General features: G+C 29.8%; 6 protein-coding genes across 9 annotated transcripts; 2 read left to right on the top strand and 4 right to left on the bottom strand.

Annotated features, from left to right (window-relative positions):
* Positions 1-200: 200 nt before the first annotated feature.
* Positions 201-3,990, bottom strand: Tom70 (translocase of outer membrane 70). Of its 2 annotated transcripts, none has more exons than XM_072899448.1 (8): positions 3,725-3,990; positions 2,668-2,841; positions 2,330-2,537; positions 2,090-2,225; positions 1,641-1,995; positions 1,313-1,537; positions 956-1,176; positions 201-868 (listed from the first exon to the last, which is right to left on the bottom strand). In XM_072899448.1, the coding sequence occupies exons 2-8, from the start codon at positions 2,785-2,787 to the stop codon at positions 694-696; spliced, it is 1,440 nt and encodes a 479-aa protein (XP_072755549.1). In that variant the 5' UTR covers positions 2,788-2,841; positions 3,725-3,990; the 3' UTR covers positions 201-693. The 2 variants fall into 2 exon arrangements, with proteins under 2 accessions (XP_072755549.1, XP_072755548.1); XM_072899447.1 differs by having other exon boundaries at positions 213-868; positions 3,361-3,987.
* A 333-nt stretch (positions 3,991-4,323) lies between these two features.
* On the top strand, positions 4,324-8,656 carry Tbc1d23 (TBC1 domain family member 23). The gene is made up of 9 exons (XM_072899442.1): positions 4,324-4,577; positions 5,029-5,249; positions 5,359-5,563; positions 5,706-5,942; positions 6,016-6,388; positions 6,556-6,769; positions 6,844-7,179; positions 7,272-7,404; positions 7,484-8,656. Exons 1-9 carry the CDS (start codon positions 4,549-4,551, stop codon positions 7,755-7,757), a joined length of 2,022 nt encoding a protein of 673 aa, XP_072755543.1. The 5' UTR covers positions 4,324-4,548; the 3' UTR covers positions 7,758-8,656.
* Positions 8,657-10,334: 1,678 nt separating this feature from the next.
* On the bottom strand, positions 10,335-12,672 carry Senju (UDP-galactose transporter senju). Its single transcript, XM_072898710.1, has 6 exons — positions 11,859-12,672; positions 11,548-11,662; positions 11,429-11,475; positions 11,185-11,324; positions 10,953-11,096; positions 10,335-10,874 (listed from the first exon to the last, which is right to left on the bottom strand). Exons 1-6 carry the CDS (start codon positions 11,944-11,946, stop codon positions 10,398-10,400), a joined length of 1,011 nt encoding a protein of 336 aa, XP_072754811.1. The 5' UTR covers positions 11,947-12,672; the 3' UTR covers positions 10,335-10,397.
* On the top strand, positions 12,586-21,995 carry LOC140669154 (rabankyrin-5). 3 transcript variants are annotated; one of them, XM_072898706.1, is made up of 15 exons: positions 12,674-12,814; positions 12,900-13,004; positions 13,297-13,413; positions 13,474-13,663; positions 13,754-13,863; positions 13,945-14,204; positions 14,282-14,431; positions 18,299-18,702; positions 18,849-19,562; positions 19,650-19,922; positions 20,116-20,557; positions 20,642-20,839; positions 20,950-21,190; positions 21,302-21,557; positions 21,645-21,995. In XM_072898706.1, exons 3-15 carry the CDS (start codon positions 13,410-13,412, stop codon positions 21,784-21,786), a joined length of 3,384 nt encoding a protein of 1,127 aa, XP_072754807.1. In that variant the 5' UTR covers positions 12,674-12,814; positions 12,900-13,004; positions 13,297-13,409; the 3' UTR covers positions 21,787-21,995. The 3 variants fall into 3 exon arrangements, with proteins under 3 accessions (XP_072754810.1, XP_072754809.1, XP_072754807.1); XM_072898709.1 differs by lacking the exons at positions 12,674-12,814; positions 12,900-13,004 and adding an exon at positions 12,586-12,664; XM_072898708.1 differs by lacking the exon at positions 12,900-13,004 and having other exon boundaries at positions 12,673-12,814.
* Positions 14,479-17,752, bottom strand: LOC140669157 (uncharacterized). The gene is made up of 4 exons (XM_072898712.1): positions 17,174-17,752; positions 16,752-16,901; positions 16,472-16,648; positions 14,479-16,409 (listed from the first exon to the last, which is right to left on the bottom strand). The coding sequence occupies exons 2-4, from the start codon at positions 16,807-16,809 to the stop codon at positions 16,132-16,134; spliced, it is 513 nt and encodes a 170-aa protein (XP_072754813.1). The 5' UTR covers positions 16,810-16,901; positions 17,174-17,752; the 3' UTR covers positions 14,479-16,131.
* Positions 21,996-22,002: 7 nt separating the features above from the next.
* Uqcr-11 (Ubiquinol-cytochrome c reductase 11 kDa subunit) lies at positions 22,003-22,986 on the bottom strand. Its single transcript, XM_072898713.1, has 2 exons — positions 22,761-22,986; positions 22,003-22,297 (listed from the first exon to the last, which is right to left on the bottom strand). The coding sequence occupies exons 1-2, from the start codon at positions 22,974-22,976 to the stop codon at positions 22,124-22,126; spliced, it is 390 nt and encodes a 129-aa protein (XP_072754814.1). The 5' UTR covers positions 22,977-22,986; the 3' UTR covers positions 22,003-22,123.
* Between the last annotated feature and the right edge of the window lie 314 nt (positions 22,987-23,300).

Below are 23,300 nucleotides of genomic sequence, written 5' to 3'. Positions count from 1 at the left end.
TTCTACAGGATAAAAAAGAATGAGTAAATACATATTTTCATATAAATTTCTTATTATATGTTACAATTGTACATAATTCTTATTATATGTTACAATTGTACATAATTAATAATTATTTTTTATTATTATTTGACTCTATATACAAAATAATACAAAAAAATTCATGCTTTTAATAATAGGCTACTGTTTTTCATTTTTTTTCAATTTATTATGAAATATTTTGCGTAAATGGTATTAATATGCTTTGTTTTTTTAAAATTCGAGAATTACAAAGTAATTTAAATTTATCAAATTTTAATATTTGCGTGTATTAACACAATGCCGATAAAAATTACAAATAAAACTCGTTCTAAAAAAGGTTTCTATAAATATCAATTTGTTAATTTATAATAAGTACTTTAAAGTTTTGATGGCTCCACAAACACATTTTTTACATCACTAAACCTTTTTTGTGCAAATCAGAAATGCAATTAAAAATAAAGTACAATTATATAAATTCCACACAGTCTTTTAAGATAAAATAATAAACATACATGCAACAAGTTACTTGTATATTCCTATGCAGTTCTTTTGATACCCTGTGTGATGAAGATGGATACACGTTAATACAAAATTTGATCCTTTAGATTTGGTAACAGTGCATACTTTTTTATTATCTTCATTTTTTGATAATTTAAGACATAGAATTCGAGATTAGATAGAGATGAATCGAGAAGGTGCCCGAATAATATCTACACCCGATCTCTTCTGTAAATTAAGTTGCGCTTTTGTAGCATCTCTCAGACTGTATATATGTATGAGTTCTATGGATGAACGACACAATTCCAAAGCTTTATCAAATAATCTTATTGCTTCCTCCATGTTTCCTCTATAAGAAAAAAACATAATTAGTGATAAAAATATATTCACAAAACATACAAATTTTAATTATAAAGAATGCATTAAAAAAAAGTACCTTTGCACTTCGACACTTCCTAAAGATTCATATGCACGCTGACATTTGTCATCTATTTCTAGTGCTTTGTGAAAATATTCCACAGCTTTATCTTGATTATTGTCCCATTGTAATTGTAAGAAGCCTCTGTGCACGTAAATTTCTGCATTCTTTGGATCTTTCTCTATTGCTTTAGTAAAATACATATCCGCTTTGTTGTATTGTTGAGTTTCAGCCATAATCTATAATAATTATTGAAAATGTTTTCAATATATATAGAATATAAATATATAAAGTGATGGTAATAATTTATTATTTACTCTGTTTTTTTTTAATTTACAATATTTTTTTCAATATTATGAAATTATAGGTACATACCTGAGCATATATCATATAACATTCAGAATGATCCGGGAATTTTATGAAACTTTTCTCAATATCTTTTATTGCTAATTCGACTAATTCCACATCTCTGTCGATGATTGCACAACGATAATCTGTGTAACATTTTCGCACATAAGCAACACAAAAGTTAGGTATATAATGAATTGCTTTTTCATAATCGCTTTTAGCTTCAACTATTTTGCTCATGCTTAAATTCACCTGAATTGAAAAAATAGTATTATTGAAAATTATTGTTGTTAAATTATTTTACAATATATAATCTTACTCTCCTAAAAACATACAACAGGAAAATGTGTAATACCTGTCCTCTATGATGATAAATATCACCAGAATTGGGATTCATACTAATAGCTAGTTCAAAATCCTTGAAAGACATGTCTGGATTGTCAAGTTGCAGATGTAAAGTCGCTCTTTTTATTAGGGCGTTTACTTTCATATCTTTGGACGTTTCTTCGCTATTTAATATACTCTCGAAATCTTGAGTTGCAGCATCGTAATTGCCCAAGAGAAGATAAAATGTACCTCTTAAAAGTAATACTTCCATTTTAGATGAAGGTAACATGTTAAATTCGGAACTTTTAATAACTTCTGTGCACAATGGTATTATATCATCGTACTCTTCATTTTTTAATGCTTGTAATGGTTTTTTCAAAAATCTGTGACAATTGAATAATAATAAATTAACATTACAATTAAATTTAAAAAAATCATAAATATCATAATTACTATAGCTCTTCTGCTAATATTTACTTTGGAATATCTTCTGGATGTTGAAGTCTAGTGAATACTGGATCACTAGGAAAAGATATAATGAAAGTTTTGATGAAATGTTTGCTTGGCATTATGAATTTTTTGTTTGCTAAATTTTCCTGAACATGTTTCTTTCCTGAAAATAATTTTTACTTTATTATTCAATCTTTTTACTTTTTTTATTTGTAAAAAACAGGATTTTATTTAATAACAAAATGTTTTCACATGTATATAACTCACCAAGCTTTCCCAAGATTGTATCCGCTGCTTGAAGAGAAGTCAAGTTAGAATAACCTTCATCATTACATACGGCAGTGACATCATCCAAGGCAGCTTCTAAATCTCCTATTTCTACGAAAATACGCGCTCGACGTAACAAAGCTTTTGCATATTTTGGATTTAATTCCAATGCTTTTGTACAATCTGCCTTTACAGCACTATATTTTTTCTGCAAGTTTACTATTATAATGAATAAGAACTTATAATAAAGTAATTATAATATATACAGTTAATTCAAGCAATCGACAAGTATTACATTTGTATACTGTATTCACTATTATTACAATTAATTATATTACCAATTGTTCGTACGCAGCTGCTCTATTTTGATAAAAAGTTGCAAGATCCTCTTTATTTTCACTTGGACAAATATCAATTGCTTTATTATATTGTAATATGGCTTCATCATATTTTCCCATTTTGAATTGTATATTTCCTTGAAGCTTATATTGTTGGGCCTGTTGTATAGGAGTCTAGAATAAAAGTTTATATGAGTCATATTCTGTATCTATCATATATGTATAACTAATGGTAATTTAAAAATATATATGAAATTTATAGTTGTGGAAACCATGATCATTATGATCATGTAGATAATTATTTCTTTGATCAATTGAATATTTTTTTTTAAAGATAAACAAATATATGACAAAATCCATTTGTCAGGATTTATTCCATAGTTTTTCAAAACTCTCATTTGAATGCAAAATTGATACTTGTTACTAAATTATATCATTTATATATTTACAGATACTTTTATTTGCTGAAAATGATCGCTTGTAATAACAGTAGCAATAATGCAACAAAATTCTACTTATGACTCGTTAATGGAGAAGATACATTAGTACATATACATAAATTTACGTTATCATTAATGAAGCTTATCAACAATTGAAAAATACAATATAAAATATTTTATCTTTTTTTTTTTCTTAACAATCCTCATTAGTTAAATGACTTCGATAGAGTGACATAATCTATTATCTCTTAACCTTCGACTCAATCACGGGGGAAGGCACTTTCGGTGGACAGTCGCCGTCGATGGAGATCTGCTTGTCGGCGGACGCCCCGTTTGTCTTGGATGACGTCGCGCCGCTTCTGCACTTGTCACGTTCCGATTTACTGACTCTATCGCTGTCGCTGTTATTCTTATTCTTGTAATACATGTAGCCGAGGCCGAGGGCGACCGGTGCCCCGACCACCAGGGCGAGTTGCCATTTGGGCAGCGGACTGCTGCCAGCCACGCCACTCGTGGCCGTCATAATTTCTTCTTCGACCGGGAATTATTATTCGCGCGTGGACACGATTCACGATGCGACACCGGCACCACGATGCAGACGACCGCGAATTTCTCACCTATGTAATTGGCGAAGCGGCGACAAAAGGCCAAGTCCAAGCGACAACGACCATGCGGATACGGATGCACGCGCGTGCGTTTATGCCAGATCTGGTGGCGTTGTCGCGTCCTTCTTGTTTCGCGTTGCACACGATCCTCTCGATCGTTCCTGACACCGACCATCGACGAAATAATGCTATTTCACATTTCACGACGGCTCACGAGACACGAGACGAGAGTGAAATTTCGCCGCGCCCTCTTGACAAATATTACTGAAGAATCATTCGGAGACCTTGCAGAACATGTAAATTGTAACCAATTGCAACGCAGTACAACTGTGCGCAATTTTTTATATTTATATGATAAGAATTGTATAGATAAGAAGAAAGCATTATTTCAAATGGAGAATTTCGAAAATTAATTTTATTTGATAATCGATCGTGTAATATTGCGTTTTATATGTATTATATATGTTTTGAACGCTTTGTAAATATTTATTTTTTTATTTTATATGAATGCTATACATTCTGTACACTTTATAGCAGATGAGTTATAGAGAACAGGCTTGTCATTTTGAAAAAATATTTTGATAATATCGACTGACGATAAACATTTCTAGCCGGAAAGATGGCGACGATCTGTCAACAGCAGTTACGTTTTATCAAATACTATGCCACTGCTAATCCATTGCAACTGAAAAAACTCGCAAAATATGAAAGTTTTCGCTTCAAAGCATGTTAAGCGATCGAAAGTGTTCTTTTCATCATAAACAATTTTAACAGACATCGAATTTTGCATATTGTTGCACATATCGAAATTCTTCGCTGCGACATTTATTACTACAATGGCACTACAAGAGGATGAAAACACCTGGTAAGCTGATAAAACAAAGTTTTTTTTTGTTATCTTATTGAGGAATATCACACTTTTTTGCCATAAACGCGAACACCATTGTATTAATATATAATAATATTATGGTTAATCGTTCTCGAATCGAGATTTCTATTACGCTCGTATTTTGCGATATATATAGTTTATAATATTATAATTTGTATGTAAAGAAGTTTGAACGTAATGTTACACGTATATTACGTAATCGTTATTTTATACGAAGAGCAATAGAATGTAGCAGAAAAGTGTGATATAATTTAAAAGTTTGCTAATTAGTATGCGCTAATTATTGTTATGTTCATGCAGATTGCATATGCCTGCCTATTATGTATATACAATTATTTTATACGCATTTTTATTTTTTACATAGCATTCAGCAAATAATAGATTTTTTGTTTAGTTTTATCTCTAAATTAGGTCTTTATTATTTCAGGATATCAGAATTGGAAGTAGCGCTTCTTGATACAGAAGCACCATCTGCATCTGATATATATGCCATTTGTAAAGGCCAACCAATCCCTACAAATTTAAGACCCGATGTTTGGCAGGCTTGTCTCTATGTCACTGATCGGCGTGATCAATTGAGCCAGTTTAATGAAGTTTTTGATTTACCTGAACAAAATATAATCCGTGATGACTGTCAACAATTAGTTGGTAAGTATGCAAAAAGGATATTACATAAGTTTCTTAATCGGTCTTATTTATATTTATATTTATTTTGTTTATATTACTAATATACTTTTAATATTTTTAAATATTCCAGCAAAACTTGGCAATGATGATGAAGATAAAGTCTCTGTAGTTTCTGATCTTGAATCTATATTAACATTTTATTGTAAAAGTAAATGCAAACAATACGAAAGAGGAAATGGATGGATAGAGTTATTGGGTCCTTTAATAGCTTTAAAATTACCACGCGCTGCAACATACAATCTTTTTGAGGCAATAAGAGATGTCTATATCCCAAGGTATCATATATATATATATATATATATAGAAGATTACTAAATAAAATTAAACATTATCTTTTTTATTAACCAATCTTGTTAGCAAGGGTTGTGTTAATGTAAAATCAATTATTTTTTTTTCTTACAATATATGTTCTTTTAGAGGCGAAACATACAGCTCAGTTTTAAGATTACTGCTGCTTTATCATGAACCAGAATTGTGCTCGTTTTTGGATACAAAAAGGATATCACCTGATCAATACACAAAAGTATGGATGAATACATTATTTGCTGGTGTTTGTTCATTGCCAGCAATCTGTACTATGTGGGATCTGTACTTTATGCAAGCTGATCCATTTTTCATGTTGTTTCTCTCGCTTATTATGATTATAAATGCCAGGTGAATGTTAATTGAATTAGTATTTGATTATATTTGTTAATAACATTATATAATCTAATTTTTATCTTTGTAGAGAGCAAATTTTAAGTATGAAGGACGAGGACAAACAAAATATAATAGATGCCATAGCAATAATGCCATGTGCTCTAGAAGCAGAGGACGTAACCGATTTCTGTTCCTTAGCACAATACTATGCAATGAAAACACCAACGTCTTTTAAACAAGATTTGTATCCTATAATGTTTGGCGAAAATTCTGACGAAAAGTTAATATCTCATGCATTGTGCTTGCCAGTATCGGCGCAAGAATTAGTAGAAAATGCTATTGAAGCTCCATCCATACCTAATACTGTCGAGACTGTTAGATTCTTTCTTGTAGACTGTAGACCTGCAGAACAGTATAATGCAGGCCATTTACCAACAGCTTTTCATCTTGATTGTAATTTGGTAAATATTATCAATTATAAGAATATTTGTTTAAAGACTTTAAATTTATCAAATCAATATTTTTAACTTCTTTCTAAAGTATATATATTTACAGACTTTAATTTTTTTTACATATATTTAAGATTCAAAACAAATACAAAAGCTGAAATATATTTATATGTTTTTAGATGCTTCAAGAACCTGCTGCTTTTGCGACAGCAGTGCAAGGTTTACTGCAAGCTCAACGACAAGCGCTAGCTGTTGGCTCGCAAGCTGGTGGAGAACATCTTTGTTTTCTGGGAAGTGGTAGACAAGAGGAAGATCGTTATACGCATATGGTAGTAGCATCCTTTTTACAAAAGCATACACAATACGTGAGCATGGTCACTTCTGGGTATCAAGGTGAACTACATTTCTACTAATTTTTTACTTTGAATCATATATTTATATCATTATATATTTTATTTTGTTTTCAGCTATTCATGAATATTTCGGTGATGAAGTAGTATCAAGTCTTGTCGATCACAACTCGCAACATTGTCTAGTGTGTAATGCTAACATGTTGGAAGAAAATTCAAACGAAGCGAGTCCGGTGAAAGTTAAAAATAACAATTCTGATCTTTTGGGAAAAATCGGATTAGCTATGAAGTTAAAGAGTCAAGAAGTAAAAGGAAAGCTATTCGATTATATTGTTAATCCTACGGCGAACGTCAATAGTAATACGGAAAAGAGAGATGGCAAAGATTTAGACTATATTAAACGTCAAAGAAAAACTGCGCCTGTGTTTAGTATAGACGATGATCAAGAGATAGGTAGGTTTTTCGACCTATTGTTAAATGCGGTTTCTATATATAAATTACTTATAAGAAAAAACTATAAATTATATCTGACAAATCTCTCGTAGATATGACTATGACTAATAATGAAAGTGAAGAGCCTATTGAAGTAGTATCTATACAGCAATGGATGAAAGATCCTAAACTATTACATTCCTTTAAATGCCAAGAGGTGAAGGTCAATGGTGATCTCTGTGATAGGTGAATATATAACAAGAACGAAATCTTTTCTTGCATATAAATACGACGCACTTACACACACACATTCCCTCTGTTTCAGTCAACTACTGGTTACCGATAGTCATCTTATAGTACTACGAGAAATCCCGGAAAGAAAAGGTGCTGCACATGTAATCGTGAAGCGTCCCTTAACGAGTATCGTTAAAATAACGTCGAGAAAGCGACATGCTGATCTAATAACTTTCAAATACGGTACAACGCAATATAACGATACGGTTATTTCCGATATGGACAAATTTCTTATACCCAATGCAAGCGAAGCAACTAAATTGATTACGCAACAAATTATGAAACAATTAAAAACGTCAGATTAATATCACAGACACATATTTTATAAAAAAATTTCGAATTACTGTACAGAAATCATAAAATCCAATTTTTGATGAAAACTTTTCTAACAAATTCAGTCTTGAAATGTGTAAAGGTATTTAATTTTGTTGTATAGTTATTTTTAATTTTTGTTGCTTATGTATATATTTTTCATTATATTAAATGTAGTCATCTCTTAAAATTAATATAAAATAATTGATATATACAATAAATTAAAAATTCAGACACTTTAATATTATGTAAAAATAATTCTGATTATTGACAAAATATATTGATTGCTGGTTTTTTCCTATCTACAAATTATAATTTTGTTATGAACAGAAATTTGATTCTATATCACTTTTTATATATTTCATTAACACAATGATTTTATGTAGGTTATTTAGATATTCACAATTTTTCTCACTATCAGGGTGAATGACTGACCTAAAAACCAATGCGTTCATGACTTTGTAAATCACATTTATATATAATTGTTATATTAACCATACAAGAGAGAGAGAGAGATAGAGAGAATTTTAGATTTCTATTAGAATATCTAAAGGCCTTCAATTTTTTTGTTGCACGGCAGTTTTCATAAAACTTTCGCAATGCTAATGATAGTTAAAACTTTATATTTGATTAGACTGAGATTTTATAGGAAAATAGGAAAGGAAAGTAAAGAATTAACAGTTAATATTGCTTTTTAATACACATGTGCCTAACTAATGCACATTATTAATTATTCCTTGGTTGTGACATAATGTAAATGAATATTAAAGCAAAAATACTAATTTAATTGACAATTTTGGTCCTAATAAGATTTTAATATATTTATTATCTGCTATTATAATAAAAACTTGCATTTTTTTTGTAGATTGCCATGTTATGTTTTTGTAGAAATTATGTAAGTAATTATTAAGTGCAATGTTTGCAAGCAAATTGTATCTTTTACACTTGTTTATTGCTAGCATTTTTCAAAAAGTAATTTTAAAAACTACATAAAAAAAGAATACTTTGAAAAAAAGATTATATTTCTAAAACTTGTGTGTGTGTATATATATATATGTATATATATATATATATATATATATATATATATATATATATATATATATATATATATATATATATATATATTTATGAATATTTGTACTTATTTAAAAAAATATTTTTTTTCGTAACATTAATTCGCAAAATGTAAGGTATAAAATTTTCAAGTAAATAAAATTTTAAATTTTCTGACAACATTTCAGGAACATCCTATCGTTTTGCATTTGCAATGTGTGTGTGTGTGTATATATATATATATATACACATATAGACGCATACATACACATTGCAAATGCAAAACTATACAGATTATATATATGTAAAATAAGTTATAGTAATTTATAACTACATTACTTTGATTGTAATCTCTGACAATACCAATCGAGGTATAGGGTAATGATCTTCACACATGTTCTACTAACAAATATACTTATGTTAAATGAATTTTCTCTTGCGGCTGTTATTTAAATATGATTTGAAAATATAGCTTTTCTACACTTACTCATAATATTCATATAAGTTAATTAAAAATAATTGAAATAATGTAAAAAGCAATTTAAATATTTACAAATTATAAAAAATTTATCAGAAGATTAGAGAATGCATATATATGTTGTTAATAGTTTAAGTATTACTATAAATTTGCTGTAAATTTATGTATATGCAACAATATACATAATTTTTTAACTTTCTTGATATGTAGTACACATCATATGTGTATATGTGATAGAACTTTTCCATGTACGAGCTTCCAAATAGATAATTTGGAAAAGAAAAAATATAAATAAATTACATGTGAACAATATTAAAAAATTGACTTTTAAGATTGTGTTTAAAACGTATGTATGTGTGTATATATAAAGTAACGTGTGTGTGTCTAAAGCTTGACAACTCTTAGAAACATGTTTTTTTTTGGGGGTGAAAATGTAAATATATAAATAAAAAAGCCGTGTATAATATAAAAAATAATATAGATTTTAATAAAATAATTCTTTAATTTGCACATTATACTCCTTTATTGAATTGTGAACTAGTATATATATATATAAGAAGTATTTACATAGATTGTTAAAAATTTGATGTCTCAAAATATGTACCATATATAATTTACATATAAATCTTAATTTACTCTATTTTTGAATATATGTATTTAAAGAGTTAAATGTAAAAAAATATAAAGTTATTTGAATTTTGTAATTTAATACACATATACACGATTTCTTTAATTTTAAATAGCAAAAGTATTCCTAATTAGATCTTATTACATCTAATTAAACATTGCTAATTAGATTTTAAAACTTTGAATCTGCTTCTCTATTAATTTGCTAAAAAATTATGTCGTGATTTTTAAAGCCATTGTATTAAAATTAACTTATTGAATATATTACATAATACATACATAATACATATATAACATAATTTCAAAAATATGTAAAACTTATGTTATCATGAAGAAAAAAACTTTTAACAATTTAATATTAATATAGTAATACATACTTTGTTTATAATACTCACTTTGTTTCATAATTTTATTTGATTTTGGCACACATATTTATTAATTAAATTTGTTTAACTGTTGATACCATGTATGTTTATACTAAAAGTTTCCTGCTTTCTGTCGTCTCTTTAGGTTGAGTGTTTTGTACAGGATTTTTTGAATATAAAATAATGGCAAAACTTACCATGCCTATAGAAATGATAGTATTTGTATTAATAACTATATTAAATAAAATCCAACATAACACTGCTGTAAAAATCAGTTCCATTGCACTAGCAAAAGTCTTTAATATAGAATTTAAAGTTTTCAAGAAGAAACTTGTTATTATTCCAACAATTGCATTGTTTAACATAATTAATATTATTTTAGGTTGCAAAGATGTACTGATTTCAATATTACTAAATGTATCGCTAACACTGTTCTTAAATGTTATTAATAAAACAATTGCTACAATATTACAGATAATACTGTCAATATACATAAATACATTTTGTACAAAAATGTCGATGTCTGCACCTTGCTGCTTGAGCAAGTACTCATTATAAACACCAGCTAAACAAGAGCATGTTGTCTGAAAATAGAAATTTTTTTTCAGAAAAACGAGCATGTTTTAGGTCATGCAAATATTAATCAATAGAATGTAATATACCTGTATAAGAATTAGAAATAGAGAAATATCTAAATGAAATTCTGTATCAAAGACATGGACATCAAAATGCTTTACCATGCAACCAATTGTCAAAATTACTAATGAAAACCATTGTATCGCAGACAATTTTTTCCGAAAAATAACCTAAAAAAAAATCAAAATTCTTGCATAAAACCCTCATTCAATATTTATTATCCTTTTATTATACTAAAAAAATATGTCATCAATATACTTGAAATATAATTCCTGTAAGCACAACGCGAAGTTGCAGCAAGATATAGTAAGTTGTAGGATCAAATCTAGCCAAATTAACAAATGCTAGATTGTTGTAGAGACAGTATAAAAATGCAGGTATCATATACAGTAGAAGCACTAAAATGGATAGAAATTTTCTTTAGCCCTATATGAATTTCAATCGACATAAGACATTTATAGCGCAAATTTCTGGAATTCTTTATCTGTTATTTTAATCTCACCTTTTTTATTCTTTTTTGTCTCCTGAAGCAGAGTTATAATACTATTGCTGTAAATTAAAATAAGTTAATATAAAAGTAAAATAATTGTACAAATTAAATTTTCAAATTATTTTACTTACTCCTTACAATAAAGTGCTGTAGATATGATCAATTTTAAAACTTCTGTCATTAATACAACCGCTACAGTATTATATTCATAGCGGCCACTTCTTTGAGACCATGTTACAAGAATACCTGTATAGCAAATTATTGTCATAAATTCTGACAATGTTCTTTCATGACAAAACTAATTAGTATAATTAATACTTTAATTATTTTAATTACTACTTTAAGATAAGTAATACTTTAATGTATAACACTTTATCATTTTGCTGATTTATTATTTATGACAAAATAAAAATCGCAGGAAATGATAATATTATCAGTGTACCTTGGTTTATAAAGAGAGCTATATAGGAAATAAATATGACAGAACTCCATCTTCCCGGGAATAATTCGCTCCAACTTATTCCTCCCATTTTTCTGTTTTTCTTAACGATATCAACGTACACAATTTTGGCAAAACATCATGATAACGATTCCTTTACCGCCTTTCATCGGTATCAATGCGAATTAATCCCAAATCATTACCCAAACTAATCAACCAGCCGAAGGCCGGACACTAATTCTGATATCACTTAGCTACGAATTAGAAAGATTACATCTACGCGTATGTATGCACTACAGTTATCAACAACTTAAAAAATGTCAAATATATCAAATTTAATGTGTACATATATACATATATATATAAACTAAAAAATTAGCGATATTTTCAACATTTTTTAACTTATTTTACTTTTCAAATATATCACAGAATATAAATTTTGTGTACACATTATTGTGATAAAAATTCTTCAAATCTCAGTTATAATTGTGTATGTGTGGACATAAACAATAACTCTTGAAATAACATAACTTGGACTCTTTGATCTATGGCCGCTCGATTTTGACCACATTGCGATTGAGCATTCACAGCCATTCACAGCGAGCGATGCTTGGGATTTTCCACTGGTCCAACCAATCAAGAAAGTTCTCCATTCAATTGACCAATCGGCAAGCTGGACACTCGCCTTCTTCTAATTCGACTTGGCGCTACAAATGCTTCGAAGCGTTTTGTTCCACCAGTCGGTAAGCGGTACAAAAAGTTTTCGGGTCTTCAAGAATTCTCTATTTGCTCGCCAATTGTATGACACAGTATGTATTTATAAACATGTGTTCATTCACCATCTCACGATTCGTCTCGTGATATTTATGACTTTGAATTTAAAGCTCATTAATCAATTACTACATGTACGATCTTGGCCGCCGGTCCCCTTCTTATCCTCGTTTACACACTATGTAAATGTATGTATATGTGCTGTTTTTTTTTTTTTTTTCAAAATGCATTCCATTTAACCGTATCTTTTCCGCATTTTTGCAAACCGAGCAGTGAAATTGGAGAGACACGGCATGTCGCACTATTCGTGTTATCTATCCGTACAAGTCGAATGGGAATAATTTAAAAACATGAACCTGTGACTCCCCGGAGATCTGTGTATGCACTTTTTATCAAATATACTGCGTGCGCGTGCGTGTATGTGTGTGTGTGTGTGGATATGACAGATGCCGTAATGGTTCTGATAGCGTGGGCGTGTATATGATATATGTGTGGTGCATGATATTTTATGTTTTCTCCCGATCGAGTCCCGATTACCGGCTCGCGTGATTCTCTTCCGAAATTTCATTTTTTCCCGATATCGCCGCTTTGCTTACGATTCTCATAATCCCGTCATAATCAGCCTTGCTGTTTTTTTTTCTTTTTTTTTTTTTTTTTTTTACTTTGACAGATCACAGCGTAGATGAACGTGTATTAATGCGTGCAGCGCACACTGCATCATGCAATAATATTATTATTGAAACTGACTGTCAAACACTCTCGACGTGATAGCTCTTCTCAATTATGGGTAAGTTTGCAGTTAGCTGTAAACCATTTCATGAAGAATAATTATGTATATATGTTTTAGAAGATTCTACGGAAGCGCAAAAGTGGCAGCAACATTTGTCTCTGTTACGAGAGCAATATGTCAATTTGTACAATGCAAATATAGAACTGCAAAAGGAGTATGCTATTGCTATAGCTGAGAAGCAAGAGGGTGGATTTGTCAGTAGGCTTTTGGCAACTATAGCATCTTTATATTGTCAACATCGTTATAGGTATCTAGTATATAACTTGGAACTTTATATGTGTTTTTTTAAAATAATAAATAGAATTATATAATATTTATAATGAAAAAAATCTTTCAGTGATATAAATATAAAATTGATTGATCAAGAAATACCGGCACATAAATTTGTATTGTCTGCCAGAACTGATTTCTTCAGTGATGCAGCTCTTGTTGAAAAAACTGTTTTAGGTAATATATTTATATGTCTGTTTATTTTATATTTGTCATTATTAATATATTATTATATATTTATTATATAATTACTTTTAGATTGGAGTAATTTAAATAGCACGGTGGCATTAGTGTTATTAAAATGGATTTATACAGGCAAAGTGTCTCAAGAACATTTAACATTGGACTTAATGAAAGCAGCAGCTAGCTTTCAATTGTCAGAAATGGTAGATCAATGTGAAAGATATCTGATTGGGACAGTGGGATTAAAGGATTGTGTGGAATTGTATGCAGCAGCTGAAGAATTGGGTACTGTAAAGTTAAAGGAGCATTGCAGTTCCTTAATTTCAGCACATTGGGTAAAATTACAATAATATTTCAAATGTAATAATAACATTATCGTCTCTGTTATCTGAAATATTTATATAATTTACAGGAAGATTTAACAGGCGAAGATTTCAAAGAGATGCCAGGTTCTCTGCTATACAAGTTATTGCAAACTAAAAGTAAATATCCTTTACATGCAGCGGTACGTTTGATGCGCGAAGATGTTGTGTTTCTATACTTAGTGGAAAATAATGCTGAGGTGAGTCTCTTTTTCTTTTTATGATAAAATTAAAAAGTCAAACATGATACAATAAGCATTAAAGTAAATTTTATTGAAATAAAAATTAAATTTATTATGATACATATACATATGACAATTTATATATTTTACAATAATTTGAAAATACTGTGCTGTTAATGTACAGATACTTAATATGATCTCTCTGTGTTTATATTTTATTATATTTTAAAGATTTTAATATATATTATCAATTTATATATTCACAGCTAGGGTTTGAATATTAAGTACTTGTATTGCACAAAGTTTTGATAAACATTTAAAATATAAATAGCTTTCTTTTTCAGTATTTTTAGTTTATTATTGTTTAATAATATTTGAAAATATTAGTTACAACACTTTTTACTAGTAAAAAAAAATGTAAACTATTTGACTTCCTTTGGATTACTTTTTAATTTTTTTAATTAATTTTTTTTACACTATCTATTATTTGTTAACAAATATAGTTGTTGATACTCAGACAGAACAAATTGTATTATTAAACGTATTTGAATAGTTCAAAGTAAACTATTAAAATTTAGACAATTTGAACAAAGCTAATTTGGTTTGATCACTTGGAAATTTCGAATATTAATAAAATATTGTACAGTGAATAATGATTAGCATATTAGAGCTGTTATCTAGTAATCGGCAGTTTCGAATTTGATCCTGATCAATTATTTCATATTCAGATTTAGACTTTTGATCTCCTATTGATGCTGCTATATCATGTACTGAATCATGACATCAAAAACAAGAAATATGAATTTTTATTACAAAATACATTAATACAGAAATATAGAAATAAATTTAGGCTTTCATACTTGATAATATAGATTGATAAAATATATCCAAGACAATTTTTTTATTTATCTGTGGATTAATAAAAAAACCTAATAAATTTTAATCAGTTGTCATGTCTGCTGTCAAAGTGGTGACATATGAGAAAACTTACAATTTTAGTATTTCACAAGAAAACAATTTACATTTCTTGCTTTTAATATCATAATGTACCTATAGTAAAAGAGCAAGAATTTTAAGTTTAATAGATTGACTTGTAACAAGGCACAATAGGTTCAGTCATTGAGTACTATTAGAAAAATCTTTTGCTCTCCAAAAAATGCATATATAATAAAATTATATGTATAATAGCTATAGCAAATTCTAATTTCATTAATATTTTAGACATCAGATTTATACAAAAGATTGGCCATAAATAGATTTATATACTTATATGTTTATATACATTGCAACATATTTTGTAAATAGAAATATTCTAGATAATTTATTGAGATATAATTCATGTAAATTGTAAATTAATTTAAGAGAATTATCACGAGATAATTTAAAATTGACTAGCAAGAGATGTTTTTATCTTTGTAATATCAATTATTGATCATTTTATTCAATTATTCTAATTTGTAAATAGAAATGTAGATTTTAATCATAAAATTGAAATTAAATTACTTAACAATTTTTTAAAAATAAATTAGCTATTCATATTTATAGCCATTCATATTGGATAGAAATCAATATTTTTGTATTATATAGTACAATATTTGCAATTTGTTGCAAAGGATATAACTGATATCACTTTCATAATTATCAAAAGGAGAGACTGTATATCTTACACATTAAACTTTCTTCTAAGTAATACATTGTGTGCCATGAACTGAAAAATTTTACATCAATATTACAATCAGCAGTGCTAAAATTGTTCCATATATTTTGTTAAATATCCCAATTTGTGGAAGAGATGAATTGCATAAATGGAAACTACAAAAACAATATTCGGGTGGACCAGTTGGTGCTCCCCTATGTTCACCTATAAAACAACCTTCGTCATAAGCAGTTGTTATGATTTCTTCTTTTTTATACCACTGATTATTGGCTTCATTATAAACCTGAGAAGTATATTTCTGTGGTGCACAGTCTCTTTGAACGGTGGTTACTACAGATGCTAAAAGAAAAATTTTTAAATAGTTATATTATCAATTGTTACTCTTAGTGTTGTTAACCTACTTTTAGATTTATATTTAACAGTTCTCTTCATACAAAGTGTTGAAGTTGGACAAAATGTCTGAAATTTAGCACTCCCATCGAAATGGGAACAAAGCAGATCTATGTCTTGTGGTCTCGTCGGCGTTGAGACAAAACATTTAAAACATGAAATACCTTCTGCTTGTGCTTGTGAAATATCTATAAATTTTATATTATATTAATCTCTAATCTCATTTTATTTATTTTTCTCTGATATAATAATTAATTATAATCAAAATATGATAAAATAAAACATGCGTACATGATAAAATACTGATATATAACATCATAATTTGTAGGTTTGGCTTAAAATTACACATTTTATTCACATTATTTGTAGCTCTTATCAAAAAATAATTATTTAAATTGACAATGAGATATTTAGATGATTAATTTCCAGCAGTAATAAAATCTGAAACAATATTCAAAATTAATGTTTAATGTAGTTCTTACTTTTTTAAAATCTTATAGAAACGTTTTATCTCTATAATTAACCTATTATCATTCTTATTACAAATTTAGAAAATTTAATTCTTTGATTTTTAATTAAATTTTATCAAAAATTGTTTTATTTATATATAGTTTACTACACAGCACTTGTATTACCAAAAAATTTCATATAAGATAATTTTTTTACGTGTCAAGATGATTCTAAATAAATTTTTTTTAATTTTAGATAGATACCTTTAATATTTATTAAAAACTGTCAGCTTTCACTGTTGAAAGTCTTGTCTATTTTTGTGCCAAGTTTCTAAATCATAATTTTCTGGTCTTATTTTCTTAATTAGCGTAAATTGGCGCATCAACCTTGTCAATACTTAAAACATATGTATATCTACTTATATCCTGTTACCAAATAGAGTAACACATGATCATATGATGATACACCTATCATAGTATTACACCGTTCGCACGCGCCGTGTAACGCATTGTAACAACTTATTTTCGCGAGGCAAGCACGATATGATCATATGATCGTCACCACCGAATCTTTCTCCGCCTTTCTCGTAAAAACACATAAAGAGCGACTGGTCGACGGCCGATTACGGTCGGTCGGATGTACCGCCGGCCACGTCATCTGCCTCGGCGGTTCTTTAATATTCCTACATCCTCCTCTATGTATATATCAGAAAATAATCTCCGTACACTTCCTCTATAAACGCTTTTTCACACTGAACCGAAGTTGCTCGTGCCATTCCAGCACCTCGATCACAATGACAGCTGCGTGCACGTGCACGCATGCACGCATACAGACACACGCAAATTGCGGTCATCGTGCACGGTACACGCGCTGATAGTCAGTGGTTCTCATATCGCTCTTAATCTTTTTTTAAGAATTTTGTAAGAATCTGTTATAAAAAGTAAAAGTATCGCGTTTTTTTTTATTATTTTTATACTTGTATTATAAATTCAATGATATTTTATAACATTTTAATTAACATTTAATAAAATTTATAATTTATTTTGTAATAAATGCACACAATATTTGCAAGTTTTTAATTTATATTTTTTTAATAGAATTTGTTTTATTATAAAAACATAAATATAATTGTGACATCAACACTGACATAGCTAAATAATTAATATAATTTATTTGAATAATATTTTCTTTGCATTATTGGTTCTTATATATTTGGCTACATTTGATCTTTTTGCTGAGTAAACTCTTCCTGAACATTTATATAGTTTAAAATATTAAGAAAGTGACCCTTTTTTTCTTTAAAAAATTTTGATATTTTATTATAATTTTTTTTAAGTGTGCATCTAATATCTTTTATTTTCTTCAATAATAGGTGATTATTTTTACAGCTTCCAAAGGCAGTCAATGCTGTAGATCACAAAGGAGAAACTGCTTTAGAAGTTGCTCTGAAAAGTCGTCAGCCATCCCTAGCTCGCACCTTGGTTGAACACGGAGCGAATTTGAGTGCGAAGGATGCGAGAGGGTTGTCTCTTCTTCATTCAGCAATTTTAAAAGGAGACTCTTATTCGTCTGAATTTATAATCGAACAACTGGAAAACAATAGCAATGTACAGAAGTTATGTGAGCCTGTAAACATTATCGAGAGTGCGAAAAATACAGCCGATCTTAAGCAACTGGAAGGCTGTACTGCCTTACATTTAGTAGCAAAGCATAATACAGAAAGCATGTTAGCGGTTGGATCAAGATTACTTCAAGCAGGGATCGATCCAAATTTACAAGATCATAGAGGATGGTAAATATATTATTCCTTAAAGTGCGAAGATGTAATTCCGAATAATGTAAAAGCTAAACAATTATTCATGGAATTTGAAATAAGATTTGTAGTACTCTGTAATTTAATATCAAATATTATAATTTTTCACTTGTGTATACTTACAGGACTGCGCTTCATAGCTGTATCTCTGAGAGAAACGATATGCTGTTTGATCTATTAATCGAGGCAAAAGGAATAGATATAGATGAAACCACAAACGAAGATGATACACCATTATGTTTCGCGATGAAAACGGATCCTTTCAACGAATACTTTGCGTCTAAATTGTTAACTAAAGGCGCTATACCGAATCCGACCTATAACACCACTGGAGATACATTGCTTCATATCTTGACGCGAGAATGTAGAGAAGAGGCAGCACTATTTTTAGTGGATTATTGTAAAAATAACTTAATGAAAACCAACAACGAAGGATTCACGATATTACACGAAGCATGCAAGGTTGGCTTGAAAAATCTGTGTCGAGCTTTATTAAAAAACGGATTGTCAACCGATGTTGTTACCTTTTCCACTGGTGACACGCCGATTCATTTTGCCATCTCAAATCTATACACAGATATAGTCATTGAATTATTAGATACTTCTAGCTTGAATTCGCAATTGACTATTAAGAATAACGCGAACGAGACACCTTTAAACTTAGCTATAAAAACACCATTCAAAAAAGGCAAAGATATCGTAGTGGCTCTGATAAAAGCTGGAGCTGATGTAAATGAACGTAACAAGGAAGGCCTGACATTGTTGCATCAGGCAATACTAAAGGAAGATTCAGCTACCGCTATATTTCTGTTAGAAAATGGTGCTGATATGAATGCAAAGTGAGTATTAAAACTTACAAAAAATGTCTATGTTTATAACTGCGAGGTCAATGTTATTAATAAATTATATTATTTCAAAATGTGCAGAACAGCCAATGGAGATACGCCGCTACAACTGTGCGTACATTGTAGACTGGGTGAAGTGGTGGAAGCTCTTTGTAGACGAGGTGTAGATACTTCAATAGGATGTCCATTATGGGACGCTTTAGACTCGGACCAGGAAGACACCGCGTCAATTTTGGTTAAATATGGAGCGGATACTGATTGTTGGGGTCCTGGTCCTGATGGTTGTCAGCAAACATTACTACACAGAGCAATTGATGATAATAAGGAGGATATCGCACAGTTTCTGATCAGAAGGTATTGTAAGTCTGTGAATTTTTTACTGAAGAAAAATGAAAAATTAACGTAGGTTTGCAAAAAAAATTTATATTAAAAAATTGCTATTCTATTTTTTAATCGCGCGTTATTTATATCACGATAGATAACGATTTAAAATATTGTCAATATTGGATTATAATGTTTCTTTTTTAAATAATGATTTATATCGCAGTGGATGCGATTTGAATGCTCCAAGACGACCTGGTCCAGACGGTGCCGGCGGAGATGAGGCGAAAGACGAATGTACGCCGTTACATTTGTGTTGTCAATGGGGATTGGAGCAAGTTGTTCAAACGCTCATTGAACACGGAGCCGACGTGAACGCTCGTGATGCGGAGGGAAAGACACCTGTACATGTAGCGATACAGAATCAGCATTCGCAGATAATCTCTCTTTTGCTGTGTCATCCAAATATAGATCTGAACAAGAGGGATAAGAGAGGACTTACACCATTCGCAACCGCCCTGACGGTCCGTAACAATAAAGCTGCACAAGCGATATTGGAAAGATTACCAAAAGCCGCTGAACAATACGACAATAAAGGCAGAAACTTCTTACATACTGCCATACAGAAGGGTGACATGGAGAGCATTCTGTTTTTATTATCGATCCAAGTACTTGAGTTTAATTTACATCGATTATAACGCACTGATGCATAAAGAACTGTAATTATAACAGCGCTGTTTTTCTTATTATAGGTAGACGTAAATTCAAGAATACATGACGTTACACAAACACCTCCGCTGCATCTTGCCGCTATGTTAGGAAACGAGATGTTAGTGCGAAGTTTAATACTAGCGGGTGCTCGTGTTAATGATACTGATGCAAATAGGAACACTGCGCTGCATGTAGCGGCTAAAGCAGGACACGCCACTGTTGTCTCTGCGCTATTGCAAGTAAGACAAATTATTTAAACGCAAAGAATCCGTTACTGACCGAAACTAAGTGTACCTAATTTAATTGCATTTAAGATATGTTGTTAAATTATCAATCGTTTGTTGCATAGAACAATATTAACTTCGACGCGGTGAATGCGGATGGTGATAACGCTTTGCATGTAGCTGTAAGAGAAGGTCATGTATCAGTGGTGCGGACATTATTGACCGAGTGTACGTTGGACGCGGAAGCTGTGAATCTCAAGGGTCGTAATCCTCTACACGAATTAGCCAGATGCGCGAGGGATAATGCTGCAACGATATGCGATCTATTTTTAGAATGCATGTCGCAATATCCAGTGAATAACGCAGGTAAAGAAGATGTGATAAATTTTCTCTTTTAAGAAGACTAAAGTTATTATAAAAAAAAAACATTGTAATTTTTTTTTTATTAAATGCATGTATGTCCTATCTTTATTTCAGACTTAGATGGAAACACACCATTGTTGATCGCATATATGAAGGGTAATGGCAATCTTTGTAGAACATTGGTAAAAGCTGGAGCATGTTTAGGTTCAATGAATAAAGATGGAATTACAATCTTTAATTATCAAGTAGCAACGAAACAGTTATTATACAGATTATTAGATTCTCTGACGCAAGAAGCGCCATGGTCTGACAAAGACTGCTGCTTAGAATGTGGAACGAAATTCTCTCTTACAATGCGCAAGCATCATTGGTATGAATGATTTATATTTTAATGACAGTAATTGAAATATGTCAATCTTAAGATGGCACAGATTATTATACTTTTTTCTTTTTTCAGCCGGCACTGTGGACGTATTTTATGCAGCAAATGTTCGGGTCAGGACGTACCGATTTTGAAATTTGGTTTAAATAAGCCAGTGCGTGTATGCAATATTTGTTTCGATGTATTACTGGGTACTGGTTCCCTTCAACCTTCATAATTAAGAGTTTATATATAAAAATTGATAGATCATTCCGATGTTTTTATATGAAAGGAAAAAGCAGATATATATATGAACTGAATCGAAAATCTGTGCATAATTGTATATCATTGATATTTTATGTATCTTATTGCATACACATTGTTCATGTTAAAATTTGTTAAAATTAATTAATAGAATTGAAATACAGATGATGGAGAGATTGTGTCTATATCATTTTTATCTCTAATAAGTTAAATTTTTTATTGCTAATATTTGAATATATATATATACAATGTTTGAGAAATTAAGCTTTAACATTGTGAATAACAATCAGCTTTTTAGGAATATCATATAATTACTTGAGTTTGGTAAACAGAGTCTTCGCAACACAATGATCTACACATTGCACATAATCAAGAAGTTCCTCTAGACAAGTTTCTTCTGTGTTGGATCTTGAATTAACACGATCATTGCATGTATTCAATTTCTCTTGAAAATTGCTGCATTTTGCTTCTTGAGAGCATTGCTCCTATGATAAGAAAATTTATTAGAATTAAAATAATCATACAAAGTAATATTGAATTATTGTAAACATATTAAAAATTAATTCCTAATTTATTAGTAGTGATAAAGTTATCTGTAGTAACCATAACTGTTTATAAAAATTCAAATTTATTATGGTTAAAATGACATATATTTTTATACATACATATATATGTATGTGTGTGTTATCCAATTGTTATTTTATAAAATATCTGTGGTATTTTGTAAATATAAATAGAATAATTATTTGTTATTTAATATAGGAAAGATGAATTATATAATTATATTTTTTTGCTGATTAATCTTGCCAAATTAACTTAAAGTCAAAGTTTAGTTGAAGTGGTCCTAGTAGTGGTTTTGACTTTAACGAGTGCCTTTATTTTTCTAAAAAGTTAATAATGTGCATCCCTATTGAAAAAACAATATTATGTAATGATAGGATCACTTACACGAAGTACTTTCTGCGGATCTACCAATTCTTCCTCTCCCTCATCGGCCTTTACTATCGGCAAGTGACGTTTGAAAAAATTCTGTATGAGTGGCATTTTTCTTTGATTAGAAATTCTGATATCGATTTTTAGCCTAAAGTTATCCTCGATTATATCCGTCAGAAAAAGCGAAATAACCGGATAACCACGAAACCAGCAATGATCAATGATAACCATAAAATCTAAAACATTTATAGAGAGTAAGCAAGAGAAAAATCACATATCGCGAGTTATCCAAATTGATCGAGCGCCTCCTATGTTGACCAATCAAAATGAAGATATCTTTACTGCTCTTGGCCTGATAATTGGTAAATCAAACACTACTCTAATGATAGATTTTTGAACGCAACTCTAGAAATAAACTCTGGCGGTCAATCGGTAAAAAAACCTCTTGCTTTTCCGAAAATAATAGAATATTCAAGAATTTATTGGCTATCGTTTTAGCTGCAAGAGCTATGTGTCAATGTTTATAATTTAAATGTGTTTGGAAATAAAACTCGA

The sequence above is a fragment of the Anoplolepis gracilipes genome, chromosome 9 (assembly GCF_047496725.1).
Source record: "Anoplolepis gracilipes chromosome 9, ASM4749672v1, whole genome shotgun sequence".
NCBI classification, from domain to species: Eukaryota; Metazoa; Arthropoda; class Insecta; order Hymenoptera; family Formicidae; genus Anoplolepis; species Anoplolepis gracilipes.
Note: the sequence above shows the minus strand (reverse complement) of the source record. Positions and strands in the feature narration are given on the sequence as shown.